Here is a 15,128-nt window from a genome sequence, read left to right as displayed (position 1 = left end):
TGCAAGTTTAGAATTGTATTGTATATGCAAACGTAATTCATAGTGCGAGTTCGACGTGAGAACAACACAAGACCCAACTTGCATTTAATTGAATCAACCCCTAAGACTCATATATTTGAAATGCATAATTTTAACTGTCTGTAATAACAAAATATGGCTAATTGTTAGTGCAGAGAGCAACCATGGTTTCTGTCTGAGACATTAATGGAGTATATTATATACAGCAAAATAAGTTTGTATTATATATAACTTTTTTTTTTTTGTATGTAGCAGGATCTTGTTTTCTATTTAAGCATTACTTGCTGTCAGAGCCGTAACTAGACTTTTTGGTGCCCTGTGCCAGAAAGAGCATTGGCGCCCCTCTCATTTTTCAAAGAGACATAATGCACCCAAAAAAGGGGAATGACCTCATGGGGAATGGCCAGGGAAGAGATAGGGGAGGCCAGGAGATGCTGGGGATGAAATAAGAGGAAGCTACAAGCAAGAATGATAATAAACAGAAATTTGACAGGCCCAAACAGCGCCCCCTGACCTGTGGTGCCCTGTGCGATGGCACCGGTCGCACTACCCTAGCTACGGCCCTGCTTGCTGTGCCTTGTTACTTCCATATGCTTGTATTAATTTAAGGAAATAGAATAAAATGTATTAATGACAGAAATGTGACTATTGTTTAGTGTTTAAGTCCAGGCCAGATGTGGGCATATTTTCTCTTCAGCTGAATATTGAATTAAAGCATTTGCCTGATAGCATGTTTGCTACTGCACTATCAATGCATAACGTTCTGTCTTTTATGTTGGCTGTCCTGTCTAGTATGAATGAAGATATTAATATTATGGATTTTTAAAAGGGATGATAACTAGTTGTTACTTGCCAGCTATAGTATTTTTTTTCCTAACATCTCTTGATTGTCTAGTTTTCCTGAAACACAATGTCACACATGTTTCTCTAATTGATAAAGGTTTAAATACACTTGTAACAACTCACTGTTGTTCTGTTTCTATCTCCTCAGCTTACTGAGACAGGATCAGGTATCAACTGCTTGGACTCAATGTGCTGCTACACAGGCGGGGAGACAGCATGCGTGTCTGTTAGAAGACTGTTGGAACGAATGATGGGGCGATGCACTGCGCCAAGGGTCACCAGGTGTGAAACCTCTCTAAATAGCCTTTGCTGCCAACGGGTCTCCTATAAACTGGAAAATGACGAACCTGCAGCTTTAGATGACTAGGGGCAATTTCTCTCTATTACACATATTGCTCATAGGAATTCAAAGCAAGGAGGAGCAATGTGTTAATGAACTTTTCTTACTGTTAATTTCCAATGTCTTCTGTACATTTTTATATAATGCTTCTGTGTTATGTCTTTGAAATGTCTGGCTTTTTTTTTCTTTTCTTTTGGCTTGGATCTTGTCTGCATATTTCACTACTGGGCAGCATTTCCTTGTATGATCATTTGATTTCTGGGGCTTTAAATCGACTTTTGTGACTTTGGTTCTTACATGATACACACAAGGTTTTTCTTAAGATGGTAGAGCATTATGGGTTCAGTATGGAAAGTGTCCCAGAATAAAGGCTATTCTGTTGAAGACTAGATTTAAAAGGACACTAAAATAGATTTGTTATTGAAATCCCAACAGCAGCTGATTTTATCTGAAGAACCTTTTGTGTATCACCTTTCTTTGTACAGACCATATCCCATTTATTGCGCAAACTTAGAAACTATACTGATGATTGTGATTAATCATTGTTTCGTGTTTTTTTTTTTTTTTTCTTTAAATGTGATATTCACATGAGAAAAAAGAAAACCCAGATTTTTAAAGTCATTTGGGTTATGCCATACTTCTTGGCATTATTTTAAATCTATTCAATGTTGAAGGCATATAATGCACATTGCACAGTATCTTTGCTCTAATTCGCATTGAATATATCTCAGCAAGTGTTGTTGTAAAGTGTAGACCTACACACTGTAGATGAAACCATTTCTCTACTGAACCATTCATGAGAATGCAGGTAATAACTTCCACTAGGGGCTGGTGTTATCACTCCCGCATAGGGCATTTTATCGAACTAGATCCATGAATTGATAGGCAGCACTCTCCTAAGGTTTAGTTCAGCCCACAACATTGTCTGTAAGCAACACTTTTATCCCTGGCTCCGTTTATTCCTTTTATGTTAATGTATGTTTCCAATAAGCAATATGCAAACTGTTTTTATATAGAGAGCATAAATGGCAAGGTATAAAATGCATATTTTTACTTTAAATGACTGTATGTGTGTGGCTCAGAGCATCAACAAGAGTAAATATTTATAAAATTATAAGCAAATTGTATTTTTTTTTAGTATTCTTATCCGATATCCCCATTTTCATAAATAAACTCATCTTTGCAAAAATCACTAATGCTGTTTTGTTTAGCCAAATGGAAAAGCTGCGTCTGGCAATAATGTTAATGGTGTTTTTTTTCTTCCCAGCATTTCAATCTTTCACCTATTAGCTTATTATCCTCTGTACTTTAATTGGGGTTTCTCAATAAAATCTAAATCTTTCCTTTTCTATGACCTATGTCATTTGAAATATTGCACCTACAGAGTTGTTGTTCTTGCCCCTTCACATTCTGCAGTGATGGCACTTATGTCTTGTCTGGCTTGTGTTTTGCTAACAGTATCCTGAAATGTGTATTTATTGTTCATCACACAGGGAAGGAAACCAATTTGTTATGTTTGGTTTTATTAAAACATATTTTTTCATTAGGAAGTGACCTCACATAAATGTATACTTAAATGCTACTAGTTCCTTTAAAGTGTGCCTCTTGCCTCAGTTTTGACAGTTTTCTGCAGTTTTTTTAATGGCAAAAGCCACTGCTTATTCTGGGCATACACTCTACAATTATCTGTCCAATCTGGCTGGTTGGAATGAAAATCTGGCAATGTATGGGAGCCAGTGACATTTGACCATATGGTCAACACTGGAAAATGTGCAAAATTGGTTGGTCAAATTTGGTTAAATTCATTTGATTTAACCAATTTGTCTGAATGATTATTTTTGTCTGTTTTTCAGTGTTTGTGAGCAAATGGATGATTGTCATTGGCTCCCATATATTACCAGGTTTTCATTCCAACCAGCCAGATTGGACAGATATCTGACAGATAATTGTAGAGTTTATGCCCAGCATTAGTAATATTGCTCCATGTATTAGTGAATTGATCATCTGTAGTGTTATGAATAATCGTCTCAGCCCATGAAACAGCTGCCTCCCTTGTATGTAGGTGATGGGAACACTTTAAAGGAACAAATAGTGAATATAATTTGTACAGATCACTTGTCAGACAAAAACGTAACCATCTCGAGCCACTTCAAAACACCAAATGAATAACTTTTAACTGTCCAGAAAATGAGCTTTTGAACTAAAATTGTAATTCCCAGAATTAGCATTGCAGTGGTTATATTTTACCTACTATAATGCTTAATACAGTATGTCTTTCTGCTTATTTACATGGAACGCTATCACATAAAAAAAACAAAATGTAGACATAGATACACTAAAAGTATGCAAGCATTGCTGGTGTGATCGAGATAATCACCATTCATAGTGGCAAGTTAGCTGCTTGAGCCAGCTGCATGCCAATGCCCTTCATTTGATCAGTAGAGCAATAAAAATTTTATTTTGAAATTTGGTGTTTTGTTGGTTAATGAATTGTAACCCAGACTGTTGCAGAATGACAACTCGGTGGATTGTTGCTGTGGTTCAGTTCGACAAAACTGAACCACTATGAATTTCTGTTCTAGTGTCATTTTCTACCATCCTTTTGCTTGGAAAGATCATGGTAACATTTTAATGTAAGTGCATGGCTTAGACATCAGTACATGCTGATTTTTCCTCTGTAACCTACTGGTTGGTAAAAGGCTCTCTTAGCACGGGGCTGTAAGGCAAATTAATTATGTGGTGGCTCCATTAATGTCTTGCAGGTAAAAAGGCTTTTTCTGGTTAGCCACAATTGAGTAAATCAATATATCTTTTAGTGTTTGAACTGTTTGCTTTTGACAACTGGTGTTGGGAGTCTCTGCCCTATAAAAATGAAATACTTGCTATAATTAACTGTATCATACAAGACAATTTATCTGTGTGTATACTCTGCATTATCTAAAGTCAGATGAGATGTAGAAATTGGTGTGATAAATATAATTCCACCCAGAATAACAGTTAGATTTTTTTTATTTTTTTTGCATTACTAAATTAAGAATTTGTTTGCAGTGGTTTTTACAGCTGGATAATTTTGTCATGTATGATCTAGATTTTTGGTAATAGGGTGCTTTGGTGCCTTCTTGTGTTTTAAGGAAGATTCTACTATATTCAAAATCCATTTAAAGCTGAATTACCAACACACTGTGCCTGAATAGTATGGTCCCTACATAGGGACTGCCACGTGATGCCATAATGAAATTGGGCCTCAAAGAAGGACCCAATGAACAGAGCAGCAGATGGCAATGTCAGACGCACACCCTAATGATGTCATCACTAAATATGGCTGCTGTAATAACAATACTAAGAGCATTAACAGTTGGTAACTATTATTACATTGGCAGATGGAAGTGGCCATATGACACATTTGGGTATGGGGTTCTAAACTATGTAGGGCTGATTTCATAATGGCTTCCCCCACTGGCCTTGAGGAAGGCACCCCCTGTTGGTGGTACAGTGGATCGGTAATTTATTTTTAAACTGACACTGTATATATTGGAATGGTCCTATTATATTTCCATTTGGTTATGAGTGTATTTCTAACCCTGGTCAATTACTAAGTAAGCATTCCATTCTTAATGGCGACTCTCCTGATGGCATCCTACATCGCCGTCATTACTGCCAAATGGTTTTCTTTAATCCCACACAAGTTTATAGTTCCATTCGCCACACATTGACTAAAGCACAGGCATATGTTTACCTAGAGATTGCCCATCATTATGGTAACCATAGGAATTGATGAAAGCTGCCTCTATGGGCAATTTTGTGCTTCCACCAATATTCATATAGACTAGCCATTCAGCATTTCATGGTCTGGTTGTATTTAGCTCACTGAACTAGAGCATAGGTTAGGTGCAAGCTGAAAGAATCTGTGGGTATTAAAACTAAACGTGCTAATTTTCAGTGGCAGAAAAAGGAATAATTTATTTGCCAGGTTTAATATTTATGTTTCCTAGATACTTAGCACTAGCAAGTTAAAAGTATTACCATATATAGAACATAAAACCCTGCAGTCAGCATGGTTAAAAAAATAATAAACAAGAGCCTAGTGTTTAGGGGCAGATTGAATTACTCGTCGGTTGTGTCACGCAGTCTGTTCTTCCAGGTAAAGTGTCAGGGGCTAGTCAACTAAAGACATGACCAACCTGTGGCTGCAGTTAATGCTCTGTGTCTAGATGGTGCAATCATTATTGATTACTGTCTTTCTAATTGAATAGCTCTGGGCACTTTACCTGGGAGCACAGACCATGTGATATAACCTCACGGCTAATTGAATTTGCACCTTAAACTTAATTGAATGGTGTACTGTAAAAAATTAGCTATATATATATCTAATTATAAATAGACTTGCTCATCCATTAAAATTCTCTTTGGGATAAGCTAGCCACAGAATTATCAAACTGCCGTTTATCAATAAATGTAAAATCCTAACTAAAAACCTGAGTTATTGGTAAGTTATCTTTAGAGATTTAGGGCCATATTCAATTTGGCTGCGAAAAGTCAGAATGACGCCGATGACGTCATTTTCGCATGTTTGAATTATCCCCGTATTCAATTTCAAAGACTTTTTTTGCCGGTGCGAAAAGTCTTAGATAAAAAACGGGGATACGTTTTCACCATGTTTTACATGGCGAAAAAAAGTGCAGAATTGGAGTTTAGGGGTGCAGGCTTAAAAAAAAAAAAGTCTGCACCCCTGGGACTAGCCCCTAAAATGAACTGTCAAAAAAAGTAAAAAAAAACAAATAGGACACCCCAAATATATTTTAATTTTGGGGTTAAAAAAAATATGGGGAACAAGTTTTTAAATAACGAAATTAATTCAGGGGGGGTTCCCAAGTATGCGGCAGGTGTTTGAAAGAATGCGGGTGGTAGCGGCAGGCAAATTTTTGAAGAATTTTCAAAATGTGCTTTAGGGACTTAAAAATATGCTTGCACCCATTTTCATGTACCCCAAATTTGATGGGCATAGTTATTTTTTGCCCCAAAAATACCTAAGTGCTATTCTTAATCACTTCTTCAAAGTCGGGAATAAACACCTGCCGCGGCTATTTAAAAACCCTAATTACCTTTTGCAGGGAAAAACGGGGGTACCCACAGTGATCCTCCATGTCAGGACATCATTAAGGGGGTCCTAGGATGAATTCCCGAAAATGTCCTATTTACTCCGATGCCTACCTTTCCGCCGGGTCACGTTTTCGCTGCGATCTAATTGAATACGGGGATAAAGCGGGCACGCGCCCGATACTTTATCCCCGGAAAACCTCCGATGTGGAGCAAAAAGACCAGCACAGACTTTTCGCTCCAAATTGAATACCCCCCCCCCATAGATTTCTACTGTTCTGTATATGAATCTAAGACACCATTTATTCAGTTTCCCATGTGATGCGCGCCTAGAGCAGAATTGTCACTAATGGTGCTATCCCGAAGTGCTGATGCATGGAAGTGAAGAGGGAACTTTCCCCTGTCACCAAGCTGAAGTACTTTTGTGATGCAGAGAAGTGTTTCTTTTACTCCAGTTTGTCATTAAAGCAACTCTTTGAAAATTGTGCTTTATTTACTGGAAGGGCACAAACTATTGTCTGACACCACTGAAGAAAATACCTGCTCCATCCTAGAGCTGTTGTATTTTTGGTATAAAAGTTTGTAGTATTAAATCATCCATCTATCTCCAAAACTACATTTTGGGTGTCACATGAGAAAAATCAGATTATGTTCTATTATATTCTCTATAGTTTATCACTCCCAGTTGATAGGTTTCTTATAATACATATAATGTCTGCTTTAGGGTAAATAGTTGAGCCAGACTTGCTACCTGTAAATGAACTATTTGGCTTTCATGCATGTACTATAGCAATTTTGTATGTCTTGAATAGTTTTAAAATGTTTCTAATTGATCAAACCATAAAAAATGGTTGTACCTGCAGTATCCATGTGAGTCCCTTAACCAGCGCAGAAGACTAGGGGACACATATTTCTTTAGATGTAAGTGAGAGGTTTCTAGTTTGCCCATTTGTTTCTTTTTGTTGCTCTAGATCTTGGAGTGAAATGGATCCCTTCTATTCAAACGACAGAAGCATCTTGACTCTTTCGGCCATGGATTCATCTACGTGCTAAGGGCAGGCCTTATTGGTATAAATGTCCTGCTAGTTCTCCAGAACTTTGCCTTATTCTAAATATTTATTGCACCTGAATGTATTGTCTTACATCATCAAGCCTCAAGTGATGCTGACTTTTGAAAATGGGCCAAGAATGTGCAATTGAGTGGGGCATCTCAAACCTAAATAGGTGTTTCACATTATAATGAGAAGAGAGCCTTGTAGTTTTTTTGTTAAGTCAACAATGACATTCCAAGCTTTCATTGATCAGGATTGACTTTGTATATTTACATTTTTGTTTCAGCTAATGAGTAGTCATCATTCATGTGCTGTATGCGGGAAAATTAACAGATTTTATTTTTTTAATTGATGCTACTGTTATTTATTTCATTTGGACCTCACTTTAGTTATTGGTGCAATACCAATGAAGGCGTTTCTGTCAATGACTTGGAAATTTAAAACTCATTCTTGAAATGTAATTTTTGCAAAATTGTTTTAAAAGTAGTATGGAAATTACTTCCTTGTCAGTCACAACATTGAAGTAGTTATGTTCATAACGTGGGATTGATACGAAGTGTCCCACACTTTCCGAGATGTTGATTTCGCTGACATAGCCTGGCTGTTAGTCCCTTTAAATAACTGTTTATTCTTTTAATATTGGTGTTCCAATGGTGCTGGCCAAATACCAAAACACAACTGTTTGAAAGAGCATTAGAACATGTACAATAGTTATCTCATAGGAAATGTGTAATGTTTCCATGTACTGAACAAACTTATTTTAATTTAGATAGTAAAGGTGATGGATACATTTTTCATTGGATTTTTGACTGTCTTTTGGAAGTCCCTACTTTAAACACCAGAGAGAGATGCCTCTAATGGTATAGGACACCATGAATGTTACAAAGCATGGTTTAGCAGGCAGCAGCCTTTCTATAGCTCAGGCAAGATTATTACAAATGTTTTTCTGTTCCAGGTGTATTTTTTAACACGTTGGGTAATAATGTTCTATCCAGAAGATTTACCACTGTTGACTTCATTTTATTTTATTAAAATGTTTACAGTCTAAAGAGATATATGTGGTTTACCATTTACTATGGCTATGTGCACATGTAATTTACAAATTCATCTTGCAGCCTCTTTATATTAAGAGCCTATGCTGTAAGAGGCTGGCAAGACATTGGCACGTACGCAGTTGAAATTTTTGTTTACATTTTATTTTAATTTCTGCCATATTTACTAGTGTTCTAACAATCGTTCCAGCTTGAAACACAGGCTATGAGAAAATAACCGTGGAGATGTCCTCAAAAAATGGAAAATAAAAATGAGGGTTCTTTTCCTTGATCTGCACAAATGTCAGTTTGTTGGAGAGCTACATCCTTATTTATTCTTCTAGTTTGTTAGAGTGCCATGATTAAGATTAGATAAAAAAGTTTACTACACTACAGCAGATTCCTATAGTACACTCTATTTCGCCAGAAATTATGGCACATAGAGAAGAATCACCTAGAGTAGGTGTTAAGGTGACATTTCTATTTAAGACCACTACTCTTTCCATTCAGGACGGAGCATCTTTAACTGACAAATAGCATTCTAAAGTAGTATCTGAGTACCTGGGGAGGAAGCTTTTATTGACTTTTAAAGTCAGACAAGTACTATGTCTCAAATGTTGGTAGGCTGATTTAGGGCCCATGAAACCTTTAGAGGCATTATCCTTTGATAAGGCTTTTCTATTTGGTGCTGAGCCTACTTTATATAGAAGGATTTTAGAAGCTACAGGGGAAAAAAGTTATTTATTTCTTTTTCTCAGCCAGTAGTTTGGGAACCCAGGTGTTTTTGGCAATAGACCAACAAAAGGGATCCAGAGGGGATGTAGTCAGGATACCGACAGTCAAAATGCAGACGGAAACAATATTTACAGCGGCATCCCGATGGTCACAATCTAGTCAGATTCCAATGGTAAGTATTGAGATTAGGCACTAGGGGGAGGGTTAGGTTTAAGTTTTGGGTTAAAACACTTACCAAAATCCATGGGGATGCCACTGTTAATATTCTAACTGTCTGAATTCTGACCCCTTGGTGCTCTGGATGGGTTTCTTTATGGGATCCATTCAGGCCATGTAAAAGTAGACAGACGATGGCACACAGGCAAAGAGTTTCCTAGGTGCAAAGGGCCAAGGTCCTCAGACAAACAGAATGCTTGACAGAAAAAACACCCAGCCAAGTATGGTGGGTGGTTTAACCCTTCTTCTGTTTCGAACAGACTGATGCATTATGGGAATTATGGAGGTTACGTCCTTGATCTCCTGGGACAAGCACCCATAAAAAAATTTGTGACATATATAAATCTGGGCACAAGGAGTGCTTTGGCGATCTTAGCATGGGCAGAACAGATGTGGCATATATAAATCTGAGCAAAAGGAGTGCTTTGGCGAACTTATCATGGGCAGAACAATTTCAGCAGTATTTGGGAGTAGAGAATTGGATGGCTTACTTTCGAAGTTCTCCCTCCATTCTCCCAGAGGATTTGAAGAAGGGTCTCTCTATCTGGGGTTATTCTGACTATTGGTAGAATGTAGGGGTCAACCACATGTAGATTTGATGGTCTCCAGATTCAAAACCAAGGTAAACAGATTGTTTCTTCTTCAGGTTCCGTAGGGTCCCACTGGAACTACCTTGGGGGTATGTGGTTGGAGTGATCCAGGCACCAAACAGTCAAAGCTTTAGCTCCCAGAATGCCCTGGTCTTCCTCCATATATACCCCTATCCCAGTCACAGGCATTCAGTTTTTTGTTTGGTGCTCTACAGGATCAGACGCACCTTTATAACAGGGGACTGCTCAGGCAGTACCAAGCTGTATTATTGGGTTAGCAGTGCTGAGCGTCCTAACAAGACGTATGCACTGCAACTCCTGTTGGTGCCGCAAAACCAGTAAAACGTCTCTGTGATTTTGGCAGGTCACAGCGGAGCTTAGCTAGCAGCGATGCTGGAGGCCCGGACTGCAATCTGACGCACGGAGAGGTCAGGTAAGGCAATTTCAGAAGCTGCTGCAGTGAGGCCCGAGACAGTCCGCGTCCTCACTAGACCACCGGGGCTTTATTGTCTGCCACCGGGCATCGGCAGTAGACACATCTACGGCCATGAGGCCAGCGTACCCGGCCAGTTGATGCAGCCTAGGAGAGGTGGGCTCTCCTCCAGCAGCCCATCCCTCGACCCAGACGCAGATCCTACGAAAGTTTCTTGCATCTGGGTTGCTCCTCCTCGTGTATATGAGACACTCACAGTCCACCATCGGTTCTCTGCTGAAGCTGCAGAAGGATTGGGTTTGTTTCCCTGTATACCTCTCCCCTGGGTCAGGTATATATGGGGTCATTCAGAGTCGGTCACAAGCACTGAGCACTCGCAACTGACTCGATGTTGCCCCATTGGGCATGCGCACGACGGAGCCGACTCCGTTGTGCGCATGCGCGAGACCCGGCTAGCAACGGACGTTCCGTCGCTAGGGGTCTCGCAGCAGACGGGGCGAGCTGTCGATGGTGAGTGACAGCTTGCCCCGTTTGGGAGGCGAGCAGGGGGCGTGCCTGCCCAAACGGAGGCGTTCCTGCCAGAACGCTTGCCATTTGGGGGCGGCCCCACTGACATCATTGCTGATGTCAGTGGGCAGCTTCCTGCTCGATTAGAGCAGGAAGCTCCCTGGGGCTTACGAGTGCTCAGACCCAACCTTAGGGTCTGGTCGTAAGCCGCGATGGTCTTGACCATCGTGACCATCACTCATGTCGGTCGCTAGAGCTGTGGGTGTTAACCCACAGCTTAGCGATCGACAAGGAGGCGATCGTTCAGGATGCAAGCGGCCGCCCTGATTCAGTGCGACCGCTTGCAACTAACGACCGCCTCTGAATGAGGTCCATAGTGCTCTAAATCCTACCAAGCCTTGGGTGGTGGTCAGTTGATTCAGAGCCCATTTCAAGTAAATTGCATATGCATTGTATGTGACTTGTGCTAGCTGCTGTATTGATACTGCCTTTTATTTCTTACTGTCAGTTATAACTAACTGTGTTTCTCCTCATCTCTCTGTACAAGGGGTGTGGGGTTTTTCTGTGTACTTGACAAATACTGGATTCTTGTGAAGACTGTCACATTACATTGCATTTATACCTTGTACCTTTTATACATTGATATTTCAAAAGTTAAAGGGAAGCAGGAGGGTGAGGCTCCTGTGCTGGTTTCATGTAAATCCTGTTCGGCGGGTCTGTCAGCCCAGGATTTCATGCAAGATGGTTTGTGTGTTGGCTGTTATAAGGAGCCACCTCTCCAATCCGGTACACCAGCTACTGTACAAGAGCCACCCTGGGTGTCCTCTTGGTCTTAGGTTATATTGCATTTAGTGGACCGGTCCTGCCTCCCACTATGGGGTAACCGCAGCAGTTACCTCCTGCTATTTATTTGGGGGATGCATCCTTTCTGGATGGATGCCTATGCTCACTCAAGTCAGAGTATGGTTCAACCGTCTACCGTTGCTCAGCAAGTGGTGCAAGCGAATAGACCAATTACCATTAAACATGGGCATAAGAGAGTATCCCATCAAAAGCAGCCTGGGGAGTCTAACACATCAGATGAGGATACACATGGTTCCTCTTCTGGGTCTCTCTCGGCTGGGGAAGACCACCAATCCTCCGTGGATGTCCCCTCTCTGGTAAGAGGTGAAGAGGTATTAGATCCATCCTTAGTATAGAGGAAGAGAAGGTCCCCCTAAATCTAAGACTCCGGTTTTTAGGCATTAGAAAGTGGTAAAGGATTACTTTCCTCAGTCTGAGCAGCTGACGGACCTCATGGCTGAAGTATGGAGCACTCCAGATAGGCGTTTCCATGCTACAAGGAAATTAACATCTCTGTACCCATTTTCTCCTGGTGAATGTACTAAGTTGGAAGTCCCTCCGACTGTAGTTGCTCATGTGACACAGTTGATCAAGAGCTCTACATTACCTATTCCATCCTCACTCAAGGATGTTAAAGATAAAAAGCTTGAAACATGATCGAAATCAGTTTTCTCATTATCTGGAGCTATTACCCAGTCGGCTATGGCCGTAGCCTGGGTAGCCAAGGCTATGGAAGAATGGACGAAAGCACTGGAAGACAGTATGCCACAGGCTACCAGAGAACAACTGTCCTATCTCTCCCAAAGGCAAGAAGCAGCTGCTTATGTGGGAGAAGCGGTTATTAACGCAGGACTTCTAGCTATCGGCAACTTCGGTTGTTGCTCGCAGAACACTTTGGTTAAGGTCCTGGAAAGCAGATGCGGGATCCAAGAAAGCTCTCAAATCCTTGCCTGTTGCTGCAAAAATACTGTTTGGACCAGAATTGGATAGCATAGTGGCTACGTTGGCAGCATCAAAATCTGATGGATTACCATCAGCAACTACCTCTAAATATAGGCAGTCTTCGTTTCGGACCTTTCGCCCGCAGGGAAGGGCAAAGGGACAGTCTTTTTCAAGACAAAATAATTCCCGCAGGATGGCCAAACCGCAAACCAAGAAATCATGGTCGGTCAGACATCCAGCTTCCAAGCCGGACGATAAGCCTTCTGCCTGATGGTGCGGGCCTCCCCCTGGGGGTTCTCAAGGTGGGAGGCCGACTTCTCCAGTTTTCTTACGCCTGGCATAAAAAAATAATGGATGCTTGGGTTCGAGAAGTGATCACCCAAGGGTATGCCCTCATGGTTCTGAGGCATCCCCTTCAGAAGTTTTAGTACAGCTCCCCCATTAGACCCGGTCAGGGCCCTGGCACTCCAAGAGGTTATTCCGTGCCCTGTTGAGTTCAGGGGTAATAATCCCCATTCCTTTGGCCCAACAAGGAAGGGGTTATTATTCAAATGTATTCTTGATTCAGAAGCCAAATCTGTCTCATCGCCCTATTCTGAATCTGAAATCTCTCAACAGGTTTATCCATGTGCCTAAGTTCTGTATGAAAACCCTACGGTATCAGTTCACTCAGCAATGCAGGTCCTGGGGTCCATGGTATCCATCATCGACATTGTCATATGCCCAGTTCCATTCCAGGCCCCTGCAGTGATGGATTCTGTCTCAGTTGGACGGTCAGTATCATCTGATAAGGTCTCAAACGATTCTCATCTCTCCAGAGGTTCGTCTCTTCCTCTCATGGTGGCTGCAGACAGCTCATCTGAACAAGGGTCACCCATTATGTATCCCAAATTGGGTTCTCACCACGGACGCAAGTCTTCAAGGATGGGGCGCGGTGACAGGTCATCACACCTTTCAGGGAAAATGGACAGTTCAGGAAAGTCACCTGCCCATAAACATTCTGGAGCTTCGTGCAGTGCACAAGGCGCTCATTCTGCCACAGGACCTCTTTCAGAGCAGGCCTGTCCAGATTCAGTCCAACAACGCGACAACAGTGGCCTACATCAACCATCAAGGAGGCACACCAAGTCGGGCAGCCATGAGGGAAGTGGCGCAAACATTCTGGTTTGGGCAGAACGCCATCTTCCAGCAATCTCGGCGATATTCATCCCAGGTGTCCTCAACTGGGAAGCGTACTTCCTAAGTCATCAGAACATACCCGCTGGAGAATGGGTTCTCCACCTGGACGTCTTTCAACTCCTGGTGGACAAGTGGTGACTACCGGAAGTAGACCTCATGGCATCACATCACAAACACGGGTCCAGGACAAGAGACCGCTAAGCCACCTTCGTGGATGCTCTGGCAGTGAGGTGGGACTTTAGGCTGGCATACCGGTTTCCTCCAATCTCCCCGGTACGAAGGGTCCACAGGAAATTCAAGCAAGAAGGTGGCAGGGTGATACTAATAGCTCAGGCTTGGCCCAGGCGACATTGGTTCACCGGTCTGACATGTCTATCTACAGACAATCCACTTCCTCTACGGCCGGATTTGTTAGTGCAGGGTCACTGCCTACATCCGGACCTACCTCACCTGGCTTTGACGGCATGGCTCTTGAGTCTTCTGTCTTAAAAGCAAAAGGTTTTTCTGCTTCTGTTATTCAGACGATGCTCAGGGCAAGAAAGCCTTCCTCTGCCTGCCTCTATTACAGGATTTGGCATTTTTTTATTCAGTGGTGTTCCCACAGAGAGTATGACCCTAAAGTTTTTAGGTTCTCCCGAGTTCTTACTTTTCTCCAGGCTGGACAAGACCTCGGTCTTTTCCTGGCTACCTTGAATGTTCAGGTTTCTGCATTGTCAATTTGGTTCCAGCACAGAATCGCTCCCCTGCCGGATATTTCTCCACCGTCAACCACAGTTTGTCCCTACACCGTGGGATTTATCCTTGGTTCTCAGGGCGCTGCAGGCTCCTCCCTTTGAGCCCTTGGACACAGTGGACCTCAAATGGTTGACAGTGAAGATATTTTTTCTCCTCAGCTCGCAGAGTTTCTGATTTGGCAGCGCTTTCATGTCACTCCCCATTTTTAATTTTTCACCAGAATAGAGCTCTCCTCTGTACACGGACGGGTTACCTTCCGAAGGTGGTATCCCGTTTTCATATGAATGAAGAAATTGTAGCTCTGGCATTTCAGTCTTCAGACTTTTTTCTGTAGGTGAAGCTTCCCTGGATGTGGTTCGAGCCCTTCGTATCTATGTGGATCATACCAACTCCCTCAGGAAATCAGATGCTCTTTTTGTGTTATATGGTTTTCACAAGCGAGGCTGACCAGCTAACAAGCAGACTCTGGCTCGGTGGCTGTATATGACTATAGCTCCGGTTTATACACAGGCTGATCTCCCTATTCCTAACAGGGTGATAGCACATTCGTCTGTGGGACCATCGTGG

At 41.8% G+C, this 15,128-nt stretch overlaps 1 protein-coding gene across 4 annotated transcripts in view; it reads left to right on the top strand.

The window, feature by feature from the left end:
* The window catches only part of ATP11B (ATPase phospholipid transporting 11B (putative)), a 156,068-nt gene extending 147,665 nt beyond the window's left edge, over positions 1–8,403 (top strand). Inside the window, exons 29-30 of one of the 4 annotated variants that reach the window (XM_088456371.1) lie at positions 1,010–1,143; positions 7,270–8,403. In XM_088456371.1, the coding sequence (XP_088312497.1) occupies positions 1,010–1,143; positions 7,270–7,351 (216 nt within the window). In that variant the 3' untranslated portion in view covers positions 7,352–8,403. Of the gene's footprint in view, positions 1–1,009; positions 2,544–7,269 lie in introns of those variants that run through there. The other 3 variants (XM_088456372.1, XM_088456369.1, XM_088456373.1) reach the window with 3 other exon arrangements.
* The last annotated feature ends 6,725 nt before the right edge of the window (positions 8,404–15,128 follow it).

Source organism: Taudactylus pleione, unplaced genomic scaffold, assembly GCF_031769625.1.
Source record: "Taudactylus pleione unplaced genomic scaffold, aTauple2 ptg000702l, whole genome shotgun sequence".
Lineage (NCBI taxonomy): Eukaryota > Metazoa > Chordata > Amphibia > Anura > Myobatrachidae > Taudactylus > Taudactylus pleione.
Note: the sequence above shows the minus strand (reverse complement) of the source record. Positions and strands in the feature narration are given on the sequence as shown.